At 36.8% G+C, this 17,127-nt stretch overlaps 4 protein-coding genes across 5 annotated transcripts; 2 read left to right on the forward strand and 2 right to left on the reverse strand.

The window, feature by feature from the left end:
* Positions 1-2,070: 2,070 nt before the first annotated feature.
* On the reverse strand, positions 2,071-5,254 carry pigx (phosphatidylinositol glycan anchor biosynthesis, class X). Its single transcript, XM_006790160.3, has 6 exons — positions 5,094-5,254; positions 4,672-4,759; positions 4,445-4,580; positions 4,100-4,313; positions 3,569-3,669; positions 2,071-3,463 (listed from the first exon to the last, which is right to left on the reverse strand). The coding sequence occupies exons 1-6, from the start codon at positions 5,164-5,166 to the stop codon at positions 3,326-3,328; spliced, it is 750 nt and encodes a 249-aa protein (XP_006790223.1). The 5' UTR covers positions 5,167-5,254; the 3' UTR covers positions 2,071-3,325.
* A 244-nt stretch (positions 5,255-5,498) lies between these two features.
* Positions 5,499-7,486, forward strand: cep19 (centrosomal protein 19). Its single transcript, XM_006790161.3, has 2 exons — positions 5,499-5,797; positions 6,369-7,486. Exons 1-2 carry the CDS (start codon positions 5,668-5,670, stop codon positions 6,713-6,715), a joined length of 477 nt encoding a protein of 158 aa, XP_006790224.1. The 5' UTR covers positions 5,499-5,667; the 3' UTR covers positions 6,716-7,486.
* Positions 7,487-7,608: 122 nt separating this feature from the next.
* Positions 7,609-12,372, reverse strand: ing5a (inhibitor of growth family, member 5a). Its single transcript, XM_006790162.3, has 8 exons — positions 12,105-12,372; positions 10,792-10,863; positions 9,758-9,924; positions 9,503-9,611; positions 9,316-9,415; positions 9,081-9,216; positions 8,906-8,967; positions 7,609-8,780 (listed from the first exon to the last, which is right to left on the reverse strand). Exons 1-8 carry the CDS (start codon positions 12,139-12,141, stop codon positions 8,741-8,743), a joined length of 723 nt encoding a protein of 240 aa, XP_006790225.1. The 5' UTR covers positions 12,142-12,372; the 3' UTR covers positions 7,609-8,740.
* Positions 12,373-12,803: 431 nt separating this feature from the next.
* plekhb2 (pleckstrin homology domain containing B2) lies at positions 12,804-17,125 on the forward strand. 2 transcript variants are annotated; one of them, XM_006790164.2, is made up of 8 exons: positions 12,804-12,988; positions 13,629-13,679; positions 14,051-14,203; positions 14,313-14,415; positions 14,516-14,555; positions 14,807-14,890; positions 15,163-15,277; positions 15,929-17,125. In XM_006790164.2, exons 2-8 carry the CDS (start codon positions 13,643-13,645, stop codon positions 16,063-16,065), a joined length of 669 nt encoding a protein of 222 aa, XP_006790227.2. In that variant the 5' UTR covers positions 12,804-12,988; positions 13,629-13,642; the 3' UTR covers positions 16,066-17,125. The 2 variants fall into 2 exon arrangements, with proteins under 2 accessions (XP_006790227.2, XP_006790226.2); XM_006790163.2 differs by having other exon boundaries at positions 12,804-12,984.
* Positions 17,126-17,127: the final 2 nt, after the last annotated feature.

A 17,127-nucleotide genomic window follows, 5' to 3' on the forward strand; every position in this document is an offset into this window, starting at 1 on the left:
CCCAGCCCTGGCCTGTTCAATAAAATGTTTCAAATGAATGGTGTGTGAAGACCAGTGTTGGGCAAGTTACTTTGAAAAAGTAATTAATTATAGTTACTAGTTACTTCTTCAAAAAAGTAACTGAGTTAGTAACGAGTTTCTAAAAGTAATATTCTAAAAGTAATTAATTACTTGAAAAGTAACTATTGCATTACTTTAAAAAATAATAATAAAAACTGTTAACCCTCTGGGGTCCAGGGTATAATTGGCTATTTTTAACTACTTTTGATTTTCCCTCTACATTTTACCTTTAAAAACTATTTACTTTGCCTTGTTTGGTATCATCCTTTTCGGCACAACCTCATGTGTCCGAATTTACAGTTATGTTTTCATTTTCACATACTGTATTAACACAATTGATCTAAAATCAGACAAAAAACATAAAATCAGAGTAGAAAAAAGTTATATTTTTTACTGTAACAACCACAAACATGTTTAATGAATCATATTTCATAATTTTAAATGCAAATATAAATTGTCAATTTTAAAATCTTATGCACAAGTTTTGCAAACAACAAAGTTATTTGCATCCATTTACCTTTTTTAAACTTTTTAAATAACCATTTCAAACTATTTACAGAACAATCAGCTGTTCTGCATTCAATAAGATGCCACAAAAATTATTTGTGCCACTCCAAATATTTCTGTCCACTATAAAGGAGAACATCACAGCCTGATACCTGCAGGTCTGACAGCAGCAGGTGTATCACTCCTTTTTCTACCTGAAGACAGCAGTCGCCTCATTGTTCTGACACTACACGCTAACCACACAAGACAACACATTAACTACATGGTGAAGACAGTCAGCTATCTGAAGCAAAGAAAAAAAAAAGAAAGAAAGGAAAAATCAGAGCCCGTGTGCAAAACCACACGGATCATACCCAGAGCTCCAATAACACGTTTTTAAGCATTAAGAATAATAAAAATGTGAAACATGCTGAAACCTATTAAAGTGGACGTTTAAGGTAATGTAGTTCAGCATTTATAGACGTAATTTTCCAGCTGCAGAGCAATTATTTTGTAAATTATAAATGTAATGTGGCAGGTTTCTCTCACTAATCTGACATTAATGTAACGTTTGTTTATTTTCCTGCCCTAAGAAATTTTAAATGGCCTAATTTTGAAAGCCTAATTTTACTCAGATTTTTATGGCGTAAATGAAAAAAGCAAATAACATACTAGCAAATTTACTTTCTATACACACCTCATTGTTTCTCAAGCTGTGAGAAACAACAGAAAAATGTAACAAAGACTCATTCCAAATGAGGGCAAATTTTTTATAACAACAACAAATGCCTATTTTGAGAGAGGAAAGGCGATATAGACATATAATATGTTAGTTATATTGAAAAAGGAAGATGATGGGTTAACTACTTATTAGTTTTCCTGCAGTATAGTTCATAAACTGGTTAGAACATAACTAGTTAGAACTTATAAGGTTCTTCATCTTCTTTCCCCAGCTTCCTTTAGGGGTCGCCACAGTGGGTCATCTGCCTCCATCTCACCCTATCCCAACATCCTCCTCAATTTCTGATTGTGCACTTCCTGGTCCCTTCTAATGACAATCTAAACATGTTCAGCTCTGCCACCGCCAGCTTGGCCTCCTGACTTTTTATCAGTGCCATCTCGTCTCAGGTCTCTCTACCATCATGTAAACCTTCACTTTCACTCTACTGCTATCCTTCAGTCACAAATCACCCTTGACACTCATTTCCACCAACTCCAACAGATAAAACTGACTTTATAACAAAAATGTCTATATTTTGTGCATATAGTTATCAACTGAAGTTAAAATAGGGCTAGATTGTACTATTCTGTATTAACAGTTTGTTCCATAAGATGGTGTAGAAAGTCAACATGAGAGGAAGAGGAAATATGGAGAAGCAGAGGAAGCACCTGGGAAGTAACCGTTATCAGCAGCAGCATCACCTACCAGAGGGAAATCAAGTGAAACAAGAGTAAACATAAGTGCAGCTTTCCACTGCTGGAGACAGCTCATTGAAAATACAGAAGTTAATGAGGATGCTGAGTATATTACTGGTATGATAAAAGCTGTTGGTGCTAATTTTCCCAGTCAAAAATAGCTATGAAGCAAGATGCTATTTGCAGTGGGTGTGCTGTTATTGGTATGTGATTTAGACAAAAGACAGTTGTGATCCTCTCAGGTAGAGAGCATATCCAGATCTTTACTGGGGGATCTCAGGTACATTTTATTACTACACAGGAACTGGTACTTAGATTTAGTATTTCTAGTAAAATGCTGCCCCTGGTGGTGAAAGTTCTAGTTAAATTTTACAGAGGGTGATTTCAAAAAACACTTCTACTGTGTTGACATTGTGTGAATATGAGCCTCTCTTTGCTCATTGGTGATGCATAATATGTTGCAAACTTAATTCTTTTTAACAAACTATGTGATTATACAATTTCTAAATTACCCTAAGCATTTTCTCTGCAAAACAAGAAAAGAATTTGACTGGCTCTTCATTGACTGCATTGTTTGAAGGCGTTTCCATGTTCCATGTTGTGTAGTGCCACATGCACTACACAACAGGGTCAAGAACATACAACTACAAACGGAGCCTTGTAGGAGACCAAAATTGGATAAGCTGAAAGAATAAGAAACTTAGTTTTTCCTGACAGCATGCACGGCAGCACAGTTTGTCACTCATAAATCAAACGTCGGCACAGGATGACACCCGGTACTCTGTCTCAAATGGATATGACCTTTACTTCATCATGGCATTCTTTAAACTGCCACAAGAAAAGAATACTGATAACATTGTTGTTATACTGTATTTATAGCAGTCTGAACTATATACATTTTATACAGTGTTAAAATACAGATTATACTACTGTAGACTCCAGTTTTATAATTGTGTTATTATAATAGCCCATTTAACAGCCAAAAATAAATGAAAATCAATACCAAATAGCCCAAAACAGAACAAATTAATTGATAAAAACATGTTCCTTAATTAGGTGCGCTAAACTGAACAGATAAAGAATCATGATCCTCCCAAAATGAGGTCATAGCAGGAAAAATGCTTGCACAGGTTGCAGGATTCACGAAGAAAAACATAGTTACATTAGCTGGAATGGAAAAAGATAAATTCTGATATCTTTCAGCATTTATCTGTTGTTTCAGCAATATCTCAGTATTCTTTCCCATCTCAATTAGTCCTGTTCTCTGCTTGCAACATTTCTGCAGATAAGATAACAACACTGAAAGTGCCTCTTCCTTGTCAGTTTGATAAAAAAAAAATAATGCCAGTACAATTTTAGCTGTTTAAATGACTTGATGTTTCCACATGTATTTGGACAGTGCCACACAGCAGATCATTGTGACAAGAACAGTCCCTCCGCATACGTGTGCCACCAAAGACCCATCACCCACTGGGAGCTGGAAACTCACTGGATTGAGATCCTATAAGGCAAAAGGGAAACAAGTGAATAATTGAGTTTTGTTTGTTTTGTTTTTTTTTTTATCACCTTTTCACTCAAGATTTGTTGAAATATTGTTCACAATCACCTGCTGAGGCTTGACTTTAACCCAAGAACAAGTGCTTGAATTGCTAGGAGTGCATGGTGCATCCACAACTGTGTGAGGCTCTAAGCTGCTGAGCTGTGCGCCTGGATAAGAGAAATAGTTTTAGAAGAAAGTGTTTCAGAAAGCCAACGTGAAAAGGCTTTAAGTCACGTTTTTGTTTTTACACTATAAAGTTTTGATCACTAAACTTATTATATGTATGTAACCTATGACTGTTGTATCCACAACCACAAAAGTGAAATAATTTGGTAATATTCATTGACACTCCACTTTCATAGAAAACAGATACAGATTTAGGTTTTTACGCTCCCACATCATTTAGTTTAATTATGCAGTCAGGTAAAATTGTATTGCGAACAGTAAGGTTGATTTAATGTATTTAGTTAATTTGTTTCATAACACATTGTGACACAAAATTGTATTTTAAATATCACATTTGGTTTACATTGTTTTCCGTCTGTATGGATTTACACAGTGTCAGAAATTACTATAAAATAAAATGAATCCACATACATTTTTCTGACCGCAGCAGCAGCTCTGGAGCTTCTATGTCAACAGATTTAAACATTTTTCCGTCAAACGAGGGCTTGTGGTAGCGACCATGTATTGGAATTGTTACTTTGAATAACTTGGAAGTTGGTCCAGTGGAGAAAGGATACACATAGGTGACAAATCCTGAAGCTTTGTGAGCAGGAACCTCAAGGTCAATGGCTGAATCTAGTAATATCTTACAAAGTAATAATAATACAGAAATAATTAAATAAAACATATATACTGTACACATGTTTTGTACATGACTGTGGTTTGTAGTAGAATTTTACACTGTGTTATGCTATATCTAGTTGCTCGGCATCTTACCTTCCAATCGTTTTGATCACTAAGGGATGCAAGTTGATATGGATCAACATAGACATCTCTGGGCCATCTATGAATCAGCAAAACTTTGACACTACTGAGCTCTTTGGATCTGAACTCAACTGTAGTTGTCACCTCCCTAAAACATATTAGAAAATATCATTGATTTTCCTGACAAGCAGCCCCAAAGGCAGAACAGCTTTCTTTTGAGAAAACAAACAACCGAATACCTGTGGAAACCCTTTTTGTTGAGCTCCACTCTCACTAATGAGGGCGCAAGCCACTGCCTCAGAAGATCACAGTGGTTCTGAATCTCATCTGCACAAATTAGCAGGTTACACTGATCAGTATCTCCAAGTAAAAGCTTTTTGAATTTGAACAAAATGCATTTGTTTTTCAAACTGTGCTAGATTATATAAGTCATGTTATCCATACAGGGGTATATTTACAGTACTTTTTTGTCTACTGGAAAAATACTATTCCTTCCTTCAAACTTTAACCCCCCCCCCCCCCCCCCCAAAGAAAAAAAACAACAACAACAACACACACACACAAACAAACCCAACAACTTAATTTAAGTGACCTTCAATCAATAATAATGAGAGCTTATTGAATGATTATCGAGTTTTCACGTAAAACCTAGTTCACGTACCCTTTTCGTCCAAACAGAGACATTTCGAGAATAAGCTCAACGCAGAAACAACATAGAACAGTTTAAAATACATTAAAAAATATAATGGCCAACGTGTGACGCGTGTTTATTTAACTCAAGTACAGCTACCACCGCTAAAGCCCTTTTTTGAAGTGTTTACGGAAGAGGATTTTTTGAAAGCCCCTTTTGTAGTTTCAGGGAGCCTGCAAATGTGCCTGTGTAGAGATTGAAAAACACAAGCTTTTAAGGAAACATTTAGTAACATTTATAGACATAGAAAGTAGTTTTCAGGAATAAAATTAATAATAATGATACGTGAAAGTTAAATGATTTTATATTATTTTTTTAAATCAGAAATTTAACGTCAGGCATCCCAACAGACAGAAGCGTCTTTGCGTGAAGGCTCTGCTGGCAACCTGGCAACGCGTAATCATCGCTGAAGCCGCTGCTCAATTTTTTTTTATTCATACTGTGCGCTAGTAGCAACAATTATGGCTGGGATGTTTCTGTTTTAAACATGTTTAAATTGATGGTCGGATTGAGTTAAGTTTGTTTGTTGTAATAGAAGTACAGGATGCGTTTTGCGGCAAAGCGCTGCGGGGTGCAGTTCAGCCCTCCGTCCATAGTTTTAATTTATGAGCACACGGAAACCAAAAAGGTGCGAAAAAGAATAATACCTGTGCGAAATTTCTCCAAATACTCCGGTAAGGCACCACGGACACGTTGGGACTCGTTTTCTGTGCTCCATGTCACATGTTGCAATAAAGCCTTTCATTCATTCATTCATTCATATAAGAATAGAAATAGCTGGAATCAGTGTGAGAATATTATTTTAGCCTCGTTTGCTGTATATTAATAATTATATAATACTCTAGTAAATCTAACAAACCTGTCAGAGTCATGAGCCCCTGAGGTTTTAATTTCTATATCTTGTGGATAGCAGCAGGTAGATTACCTGCAAGCTGTTGAGCCTCAGGCTCCTATTTTTGACTAAAATAGGAGCATCTTACTTTCTTTAACTAAGGTCATTGCTAGTGAGTGTTAATAATAAAGGACTAATATGTAATACATGGAAATATACCTTTATCGTGCTGCGTTTTTTCCTTCCTGTTTTTGTTTTGTTTTCTTGTTAGCCCATTTTTTGAGACATAGTTACTGTGATCAGAACTGGAGTCATGAATGCACACTGCATTAACATATGTATGTAGCTTAGTTTGTCACAAAGTAACTGGGCAGGACTACAACCATCCTACTACCTCATGCTGTCTCTTCCAGACTACAGCATGGCTGCTGAAAGGCTGAAGAACAACCCTCGGCACAGGGACTACCTGGAGGGTGTCTCTCAAAGCCAGCTTGAGAAGCTTCACATTATCCTGCGTGATCACATGCAGGGCTTCAGTCTGGAGCACAGCCTCTCCTCGTTCTGTCTGGACCCTGACGAAGACCTGAACAAACTGGACGATGAGGACCTGGCACGCAAGAAAGGCCAAATGGACGAACTGTTTGAGAAAAACCGGAGACGCAAAGATGATCCTGACTTTGTTTACGACTTGGAAGTTGATTTCACTAAGACCACCTTAGACAAGTGCAGCTGGGATGATGAATCAGATGATGGATTTTGAAACTCTCTCTTTACCAATGTTTTAATTAAGAATGTAGATTGCAAATCTATAGTGAGACTGCAGGAACATACAACCCAACTGATGTAGATGGCAATGCTTCAATAAACGTCAATATAGTAGAAATACTATGCCTTTAATCAAACAAAAAACCACCATGAACCTCCGTTAATGGCAAGCAAAGACCAAAGCCTGTTAATCAAGGGAAACTAGAGCTATGATTTGGTGTCTGTGTACCATAGCATTGATCTGTAAAATCTTCTTGGGCGCTGATAATTGGTGTCTGTCTTGTGTCAGTGACGTAAAAGACGGATTTAATGCAACATGACCATTCAAACCATGTTTTAGTTGCTTTCTAAAACATCAGATATGTATCGGATTCAGTACCACATACGAAAGTGACCCAGATCGGATTTGAAAATATCAGATTTGTGCTGTTCACACTGTCATACCATAATCAGATATGGGTCACATAGGGTCAAAAAAGTTGGATTTGATGCGCTTTCGCCTGCAGTGTGAACGTAGCCTTTGTGACAACCAAAAGACAGATATTAAATTTATGACATCCAGTGACTGCAGTCTCTAACACTGATGACATAAAGCACCCATGTTAAGGCAAATTACTGCACCTGAAATACTGTTACCCAACTAACCCATAGTTTAAGTTTGTTAAGAGTTTCCCTCAGGTCAGGGTTAATAAACTCCATTTTTAATAACTTGCTTTTGGGAACAGGCCTCCAGCAACACCTAGACTTCATTCATGAAATGAAACAGGCAGAGTTTAGAGGAAGATTTCTAAATCAGGGGGAAAAAAAACAAACAATGTTTGAGAACAACCTGATAACATAATGATAACAAACAAAATTCCATTTTAAGCTGCAGTAAACAAAATCATGCATGGATAATAGTGAATCTTTATTTGTTATAAAATACTGAATTTTACAAAATACAAAGACTTTGGTTCTTTTATCTGTGGCTTACACCTAGATGAGTGATATTCACAGTTGAATATGAAAAGAAGATTCTAAAATCCTATTAAATAAAATCTGAGGGTACACCAGGAAGTAAGCAATACAACAAATATATCTTTGGGGGGAAAAATGTGTGCACAAAATAGTTTTATATCATACAAAATATATATATATACTTCCATATATATGGTTTGACATGATGTTCTATGGCAAAGTTTTAAAAGAGATAAACTATAACATAAAACTAAGCCTGCATTATCAAACCTTGTAAGGGGAAAATGTCATTCAAAGTGCTTAAATACCTCATTCAGTTGACAATAGACACTGACTGACTGACTGACCATAAGTACCACAATACATTCAAAGATGTCGCAGGTTTTTGTTAAAATGCAATACAGAATGACTTTACATTGCTTTGCTAGTTTGGTTTAAGCTAATCAAAACAGTTTTTTACATTGTTATCAATTGCAGTCATTTTTGCAGTGCCGATGTATTCCCTAAGGAGGTAGTAACAAAAAAACTGACAATTCCTTTTCCCATCACCATTTACACATGGATTAGGGCATCTGAATTGTAAATTCTCAGCAGGCTGTTAATTTATTTTAAAAAGTCATTTATAAAACTGACATTTCAAGTATGCTTAAGACACAATCCGGGTTTTTGAGTTAGTCTTTACACATGCGCGCACGCACACACACACACACACACACACACAAAGTAAATGACTTAAGAGGAACAACTTTCTGAATGACAATTTGTGAAAACTACACCCAGAAGATTACCCAGATTTACCCAGATTAGACAAATAATACATAGGTAAACTAGTCATTTTAGAGCTACTGGACAAAGACAGGCATCTTGAAATCCAATAACACGGACATAGTAAAGCAACAATTATAGATATACTCCAACTCCGGATTAGGCCTTTAAAGAAAGCTTTATGATCGACCATTTATATGGTGCGCTGTACGAACTAAAATATTTTATATATTTATGACATTACGAAACTCTACCCAAAGTACAGATGTTAGAGAAGCACTTCTGGAAATAGGAAAACTCATTTTTTCTTCCTGTCCTGGGTGCATCTCGGACAAAACCTGACAGAGTAAAAGGAGGGGAATATGTTAATTTGCTGCAGAAAAAAAAAAGCGTAAGATTCCATGAATTACTATATTCTCATCACAGACAAAGAGAATAACACTGTTACTACTCAAAAACGTACCATTTTCCTTTGGGTTTTGTGGCGAGATCAACACAAGCAAAGTGAAACCACTCAATGGGGCACTAAAACCAAGAATAACAAAGAAAAATGTCAATTTAAAAATTAAACCTAAACTTGCTCAGTCAAAAAGGTTCTTACAATAAAGCTTAAGAAGAAATTATAAGTGAAAACCTACATCTGGGTTATCACATCCTATCATTTCTCCATATGACACCTGATGACACAGGCAGTATGTAGGTTCATTTGGATCGACCGGCATGTCCAACACGTCTGATGGCTGCATAGGCAGGAGAGCGTCACTCAAGTCTGGGCTAAAAGACCAACATACAGAGCATGGTTAGAACTAAATATAAACATGAGCCGATTATCCAGTAAACTTGAGTTTGATTGAAGCACTGGTTCAAACGTACCTGTTTTTCATCTTTTTCTTTCTGGGAGAATCTTCATCTGAACCTTTCCTTCCTCTTCCCCTGGATCCACGCTTCTCTCTCAGCCCCCGCACATCATTTTCTGGGGAAAATATTTGCATTATTACACACTTAAAACTCTTGAATTTTGTTGCGTTTATGATCAAAGGCGTGCAGTCACTCAGCTTACTTTTCAAACCTCTGCCATCTGTACTGTCATAGCTCACTTCTAGTTTCTCCTTGAGCTCATTCTCAAACCGTGCCAGATCTGCATCCAGCCTGCGGATATGTTTGTCCACCTACGGTAGAAAGATATTGTGCATATTTAAATCTGAGTACATGTACACACTGATGATGTAAATCTGATAAACAGGGACAAAAAACAAAAATAATATGACATTAGAATCAGTGGACAGTGACAGGAGACACATTGTTTCGGACTAACCATTTCATATGTCTGCATTGCGAGCTGGACTTTGTCATCACTGAACTCTTTGCACTTGCTGTAGGCATTCTGGATCTTTTGCAGGTGTTCAACTCGCTGCTCAGAAGCTAGATTCTTGACATTTGCGATGTACTCCTCAGCCAGTTTGTCGATCTCTCCTTTCTTTTCTGCACAACAACATGATTATTATAGTGCTGAATAAAACTAGTGATAAAATATTACATGTAAGCTTCCTATTTACAGTTATGGTCAGAAGTTTTCATACAGTTATTGTAGGCATGAATGCCATGGTAAGTTTGCATAGAGCTAAAACAGGGTCAAATGTTTTATTCATTTAAGTTTAAATTTTGATATTTAAAAAATATAAAAAAATAAAAACTATTTTTAAAAAAATTAATTATTTTGTATTGGATAAATTATTGGTTTTCATGCAAATCTAACATATCAATATGTTGCAACCTAATGTTTGTAACATTGATATACATTAAGGTGGGAAAAGATTTACCACAGCAACAAGGAATACTGTTATCCGATTGGTTTGTAGGTCACTTTCCCACAAGAGCTCTGAACTCCAAAATCGAATAATTTAATAATCCTGTTCATTTCTGTATATTATACTGAAATTAGAATCTGCCAATTTAATATGCCTTTAACCTTAATGTATATATAGAGTTCGTATCTCTTGCTATGAATTAATGATTTCCTTTAAATGATTTCCTTGAACTGTTCTTATTCCAGGGTGGAATGACTGCATCGCATAAATCTTTAATACCCTTATAAAACAAGACTTGGATGCACAAGTTTGAATATATTTTGGATTTTCTCTAGCCACAAAGGGTCGAAAGTGAGCGGATGTAAACTATTGACAACTGTTTGTCCAAGACTACTGGTAAGTGGTACAACCTAATACATAAGGAGCCTGGCTAAACTGGGTTTTCAGGTATCACAGATTATACTGTCAGAGCCATTTGTTTATTTTGTATAAGTCCATAGACCGTTTTATTGACTGTAATGTTAAGAGATTAAATTATCACCTTCAGTTCTGTTGTCCAGGTCCCGCATCAAAGTGAAGTTCCTTTGTAGCTCACATGGCAAGTTTTCAATGCCTAAAGAAAAGATTAGACAATATTAATGCCTAACAGTTCATTCCAATTACATTTTCTGAACATAATCATCACATTTAATTAATTATAACCTGTGCTGTAATGCCTTTTAAAAAGCCAAATGCACAAACTCAACTGAATGCTTCAAAATCAAAGAAATATAAATAAGAAGTAAAGAGCAGAGGTTATTATGACATTAATTACAACCTAGAAATCATTAAGCTTTACACTGAAGCCCTTCTTGTTCTACTTCCTCTCTTTATGGGTTTAATTCTGTCCAACCTGGTCACTCCCAATGCAAATCATAATCTTTAGCTTGACTACCTTCTGTATTTTTGTTAGCGTTCACTACCACCTACTCAACCCTTTCAGTCTTCCTGCTATCCTTCTGTCACAAATCTGCCCTGACACTTGTCTCTGCCCACTCCATCCTGCCTGCATTCTCTTCTTTACCTTTAATGCTAAAGGCTAAAATTAATTTTATCATTATACTAATATAACATTTCATACAACATTTAAAATACTTGAGGTCAAATCTGCACATTAAACACAACACAAATACCATCACAACCATACACTCACGTGTGCATGAATTGCAGAATGTTGTCGTGTAACAATCTGTCTGTACAAAATAACGCTTCACATGTATTACATTTGTCCCAAAAGCAGACATTATTAAGGGCTCGTGATAACAACAACTGTCAAGTAAATACACTCTGTACGCCATGTGACACACTTCAAACACCCCGCCCCGCGCGAAAACTGTTACGGGAAACGCGGTAACCAACAGGTTGTAAATGCTTTCCTATATAAAAACACAAACTGTGACTAAAATGAACCTAGCTTAAATATAAAGACGGTTAATATAACAATTTATATTTAAATGCCCTTATATAACTAATGCTAGTTGCGTAGCTACAGGCTGCTCCAACATTGCTAGCGCATGAATCAGAAACAGTTGCAACCTACAGTCAGTTTCCCTAAATATGTGAAAACAGTTAATTATTACATTCCCTTTTGACTGAATCTGACAAGAGACATTAAGAGCTTACTACCCCACCTTTATCACTCCTAAGGTAATGTCACGATGCTAACCAGTTAGCTGGCGGGCTAATGACCTAACAGCTTGTTAGTTGCAAACGCACTGCATTGAAACCGCTGTCCAAAAATGTATAATCAATTAAACCTTTAAAAGTTGCATTTTCTATCTGTTGACAGAAATTTACCACATTCTGGATACTTACTGTCAAGGTAATGTTCCAAGTATATTGCCGTCGCCATTTCGAATTAGCTGTTTAGCTTCTGCGTTACCCTCGTTAGCTCCTCAAACTGTTGGCCAGAGAGGTTGGGTTTGTTTTGTAACCCTGGGTCGCCCGTTGGTCAGTTGGCTTTGAGTAATGCGAGTTTGTCTGCAGTCATAGGCTTCGCCGAATTAAATGAAGCGAGGCTCACAAAAACACAGGAAGTGACAGTTTACCCCAAGCGTGCCTTCACTCCGAACATGCGTGCTGGAGGACAGGGCACAACTTTTTAAGTTTGGTACCTCACATGTAATAAAAAAAAAGTTTCTAAGTACTATTCATTTACTCAAGTATTACGAACACATAACTTTGCTCCCAAGCTACTGTGTTTATACTAGTTTGTACGCGTTCTATGCCAATTTAATGCATAATTAACAAAATGTATCAGCCAGACATGATGAAACCAACAGGCAAATTCGTTACACACACACTCCCAATGGAATCATGTTTAATAAACATGAGGAATATTAACACAAGCCTCGCCGTCGGCCATGTGATTGCCAAACGTTAGAAACGAACTTCAACAAGCGCGCCCTCGCTCCGTTTGCTAGCACTTTCCACCACTGTCAGCTGATAGGTTACGTCATCCAAAACAAAAACCTCCCTCTCGCGGAAAGACTGAACATTCGTGAAGATGCTCTGTGGGCGTGGCTTAAGGCCTCCGTTGTGTACAGTGTCCGCTAAGTTTAGCGGTCAGGGTTTTTCCTCTCCGTGGAAGGAGTCTTCTTCTTTTTATTTTTTTTTGCATCTCACTTCCGTGTTTGCTGTTTCTCCACGAAAAGCTTGATATCACTCTCCCCCCAAAAAGCATACAAGAAATCAAGTAGGTAACTAATTTATCCAGCCCTTTTACAAGTACGGGTACTAATGCCGTCGGTTAAAATAACAAGTTGTGGTGTTTTAGCGTATTATAAACACGGTTAACCGATAGGTCAGCTTTGTAATGGCGACGTTTTTATATTAAAAAGCCGCTAACGGTTAGCGATAACCTACATATCAAAGAACTTATATCATATAAAATCCACATTATAACAGGGTTGCTATGGGTGGCATAGCAGTTATTAATCATGAGGACGACCTACTCACAACTGGCCTAGTCTGACTTAAAACCAGGATGACATCTAAGTAAATAGCCTAAACATTGGTTAAAGCAGGAGAACTGTCAGTTATCTGGCTTCCACCAATGTCATGTCCTAAATATTGTCTAACTAAGCATTTGGGGGGGGGACTACAGAGTAACTAAACATGGTAATATTTCTGGCCATGTGGCCATATTACCTTGAGCTGTTATTGTAACCTATCCTATCTTATCTTATATAAGCTTATGTTTCTGAAAATAGATTTGTGAACTTGCTAATAGTGCTAACAGTCACGAGGTTTGTGTTGGATATGCCACACCCAGTCATATGCTTCTAGTGTCTCAGTAATAACAGATGCTCTCTAATGTGTTTACATTTTATTCTGCAGGTGTTACTTCCAAGATGGCTATGGTAAAGAGTGGCTGGCTTCATCGACAAAGTAAGTAGCCAGACAAATTAAAGGAAAAACATGAATGCTTGACCTCCACAGTAATGGATCTATTAGTGTTTATGCTGTAAGTGGGGGAAATTGTGTGGTTTAGATGACCTGTATCCTACAATGAAACATTTTTAGCCTGATAGTAGTGATGAGATATGAAAATGATAACACAGGAGACTTTGGATCTCAACCTAATCACGGAATATTTGTTGGAAGAATGATATTTCATTACTCCAGTAAAGAGGGTTTTTTTTTTCTTTTCATTTGTTACCCATCTATAAGAAAACAATATAGCCATAAATATGTCAGATACTCAGATGGTTAAGATGATGTCACATTAAAAAGAAACAAACTACCTTTTACTATGTCAGGTACCATACTGCGTCGATGGAAAAGAAACTGGTTTGACTTATGGGCTGACGGACGACTTGTGTTCTACAACGATCAACAACGGCGCGACATGGAGGACGACATCCACATGAGGGTCAACTGCATTAACATCCGCAACTCCGCTGGATGTCAGGGTACATGTCTTACGCTTAATGTTGATCTCATGCGGCTGATCCCTGTGCTATTATTACCCACCTCTTTGCACTAATTTTAAATGTTTCACCACCCCACTTGCATTTTTAGAGCTGAACCCACCGGAGGGAAAGACGCGTGATGCTTTGTTCCAGATAGTGTGCAGAGATGGACGGGTCATCAGCCTGTGTGCAGACAGTGCAGATGATGCTCTGTAAGACTGCACATACACGCCGAGTCATAAAATGAGTTAGATTTGAGTACAGGTAATTAGAACAGACATTTTTAACTCAAGATGACATAATGTGTTGCAGGGCATGGACAATGGCACTTCAAGATGCCAGAGTTAATATGGTGAGATTTTTATACATTATTTAAAGTTAGTGTTGTTGTAACTGACAGTCTGTCATTTTCTGTCACATTACCCGAATAAGCTCTGAATAAAGCTGAACTAAGAGTGACTTGAGCACAGCAGAAGAACTGTCCTCCTGGGAGGAAAACTGGATATTTTTTTTATTGTTTTCACTTATCTTAATGTTATGTGCTTGAGTTTTTTTGGTGTTGCCAAGCTTCAGTTGCTGATTTTTGTTATTCGATATTTTTAGGTGGTCACTGCTCCTCAGATCGGCTTTGCACAGGAGGTGATTGCATCTGCTCCTCCCCCCTACTCGGAATATCCTCCCCAACCGGTGAAAAACAGTATTAATTCATCTCTTTTCATGTTCATAACTGAATAAAATTACTTTTTCAGGTCTAAAGTCTTTTATGAAAATAGTGCTACTTACAACATTTGTCTGTGGTTTAGCATGACTATCACAAGTGAAAATCAACTCGGTGATTAATGTAAAACAAAACAAAAACCAACAAATCCAGTCTTTCTTCTATAAGCCATCTAATGCAAAGGGTTTAATACAGTAACATCCTTTGTGTCACTTTGTTAAATGTATTTTTTTTTTGCCAGGTTTATGCCCCAGGCCCATATGGAGACTACACTGCTCCGCCCCCACAGGCCACACAGGTCGTATACTCTGCTGATGGGCAGCCCTACACAGTTGCTTATCCTTATCAATACCAAGGTAAACAGCTGGACATTGCCCACCACTAGTTTATAGGAATCCTGGTAGCTCTGAATTAGAATAGAATAGAATAGAATAGAATAGAATAGTCCATTATTGTCACTGTAGATGTACAACAAAATTGTGGACTAACTAAACTCTGACCTAAATTTGATTGTCGACAAGCGGACATCTTCACAATATGCATATCCATAATGCAGTAACGTAGCTGGATTTGATCCTTATAAAATAAGTCTTCAGTATAAAAGTAAAAACTTTCCACTTTGAAAGGCCTAATATTTGTTTATCAGTAACTGGCTCATTTCAGAACGTGACTGAACTTAGTGGTTGTCAACATACTTCTGAGATTAGTAATTACCAGTGCTGTCATGCTGATGCTTAACAAGAGTATTACATACCATCTTAGTAACTATAAGAACATTTGCTCATTAACAAATAGAAAAACATGCAGCTTAGTCTAAAATCTTTATTAGTTTTTCAGGTACTTAGATGAAAATGTATCATGGACTTTAAATTAATTCTTAAACAAATGGGTCACAAAAACCCAGCTAGATGTTCTTATTTGTGACCAGAGGATAAAGTGAAAAGGTAGAATAGTTTAACAGAGTTTAAATTGTATGAACTTACCATCATAAAACTTGTGTTTTGTAGGTGGGTACGTTGCTCCTGGAGTGAACCATGTCATCATTCGGGAGCGACAGCGTGACGACGGAGGAGATGTGGCTTTGGGCATGCTCGCTGGAGCGGCAACCGGTTTAGCACTCGGCTCTCTCTTCTCTGTATTCTAGCGTCAGAACTAATGTACTTCTAGCAGCCAGTGACTCCCTCCCCCTGTATTTATATGGCCTCTTCTCTGTATCATCACGTGAGTTAGAATGAAACGTGTCTGTTTGGCTACATCTATCTCACGCATAAATGTGATGTGCAGCGAATTACTCACCATGTATTCTCAGCACTTTCAAATACAGTCTATGTTGCTGTTTACCAACATCTTTGTGTTATCTGAATATGAATATTCTTAAGCAAAAAACATAATGTAATATAAGCATTACTTAATTTTCAAAGTTGTCAAAATGACAGAAAAGGCACTACTCCTTTCATGCACGTTTCAGGTTCTCTCCTGTCAATTTGCTTCCACTTCACGGTGCACAGATGTTTTTTTGTGTTAATTTCCGTTTACTGTATGTTTTTCTATTTTAATGTTTTGTTGTTTTGATTGTGAATTTGCATCGTATCTTTGACTCCTGAGGTAATTAGTGGTGGAGGTAGCTTCAGATGAGTATAGTTTTCTGAGGGACCCGTGTGATGAACATTGGTTTGATTATATAGTCTGTTATATTGTAACCCTGGCATTTACATGAAGTGAAATGGGACATCACTCCTTGAGATGTATAAGTGCTTGGTTTATGTTTTTTTCATTGGCAGCTTTTCAATCATACCTTTGATTTAAAATGTTTTTTTTAAAATCTCCATAGACTTAAAAACCCTTAGCAGGTAAATCTCTTGAGACATTTCACTTGGCTAGGACCCTTTTTTTTTCCTCAGCATATAAATTATGACCGCTTTTAAAATCCAAACTTCTGCTCAATAGAAAACATTTTGGTCTACATTTCAAACAGATTTTTTCATCACTACTGACACTGAATTAAGAGATGTATAAGAAATGTTTTGCAAGCAGCTTATTGATGTAATTTTTTCTACAAGTCTTAATTTGTTTGTTGCTGTGAAATTAATATTCACTTATCATATAAGGAAATTAAATTGTGATTTACACTGCATTAGAAATATAGAAAGATGATAGTTAACTAAGAGATGTATTTTAACAAATAAACATATTTACAAAGTTAATG

The sequence above is a fragment of the Neolamprologus brichardi genome, chromosome 23 (genome assembly GCF_056152115.1).
Source record: "Neolamprologus brichardi isolate AB-2024 chromosome 23, ASM5615211v1, whole genome shotgun sequence".
NCBI classification, from domain to species: domain Eukaryota; kingdom Metazoa; phylum Chordata; class Actinopteri; order Cichliformes; family Cichlidae; genus Neolamprologus; species Neolamprologus brichardi.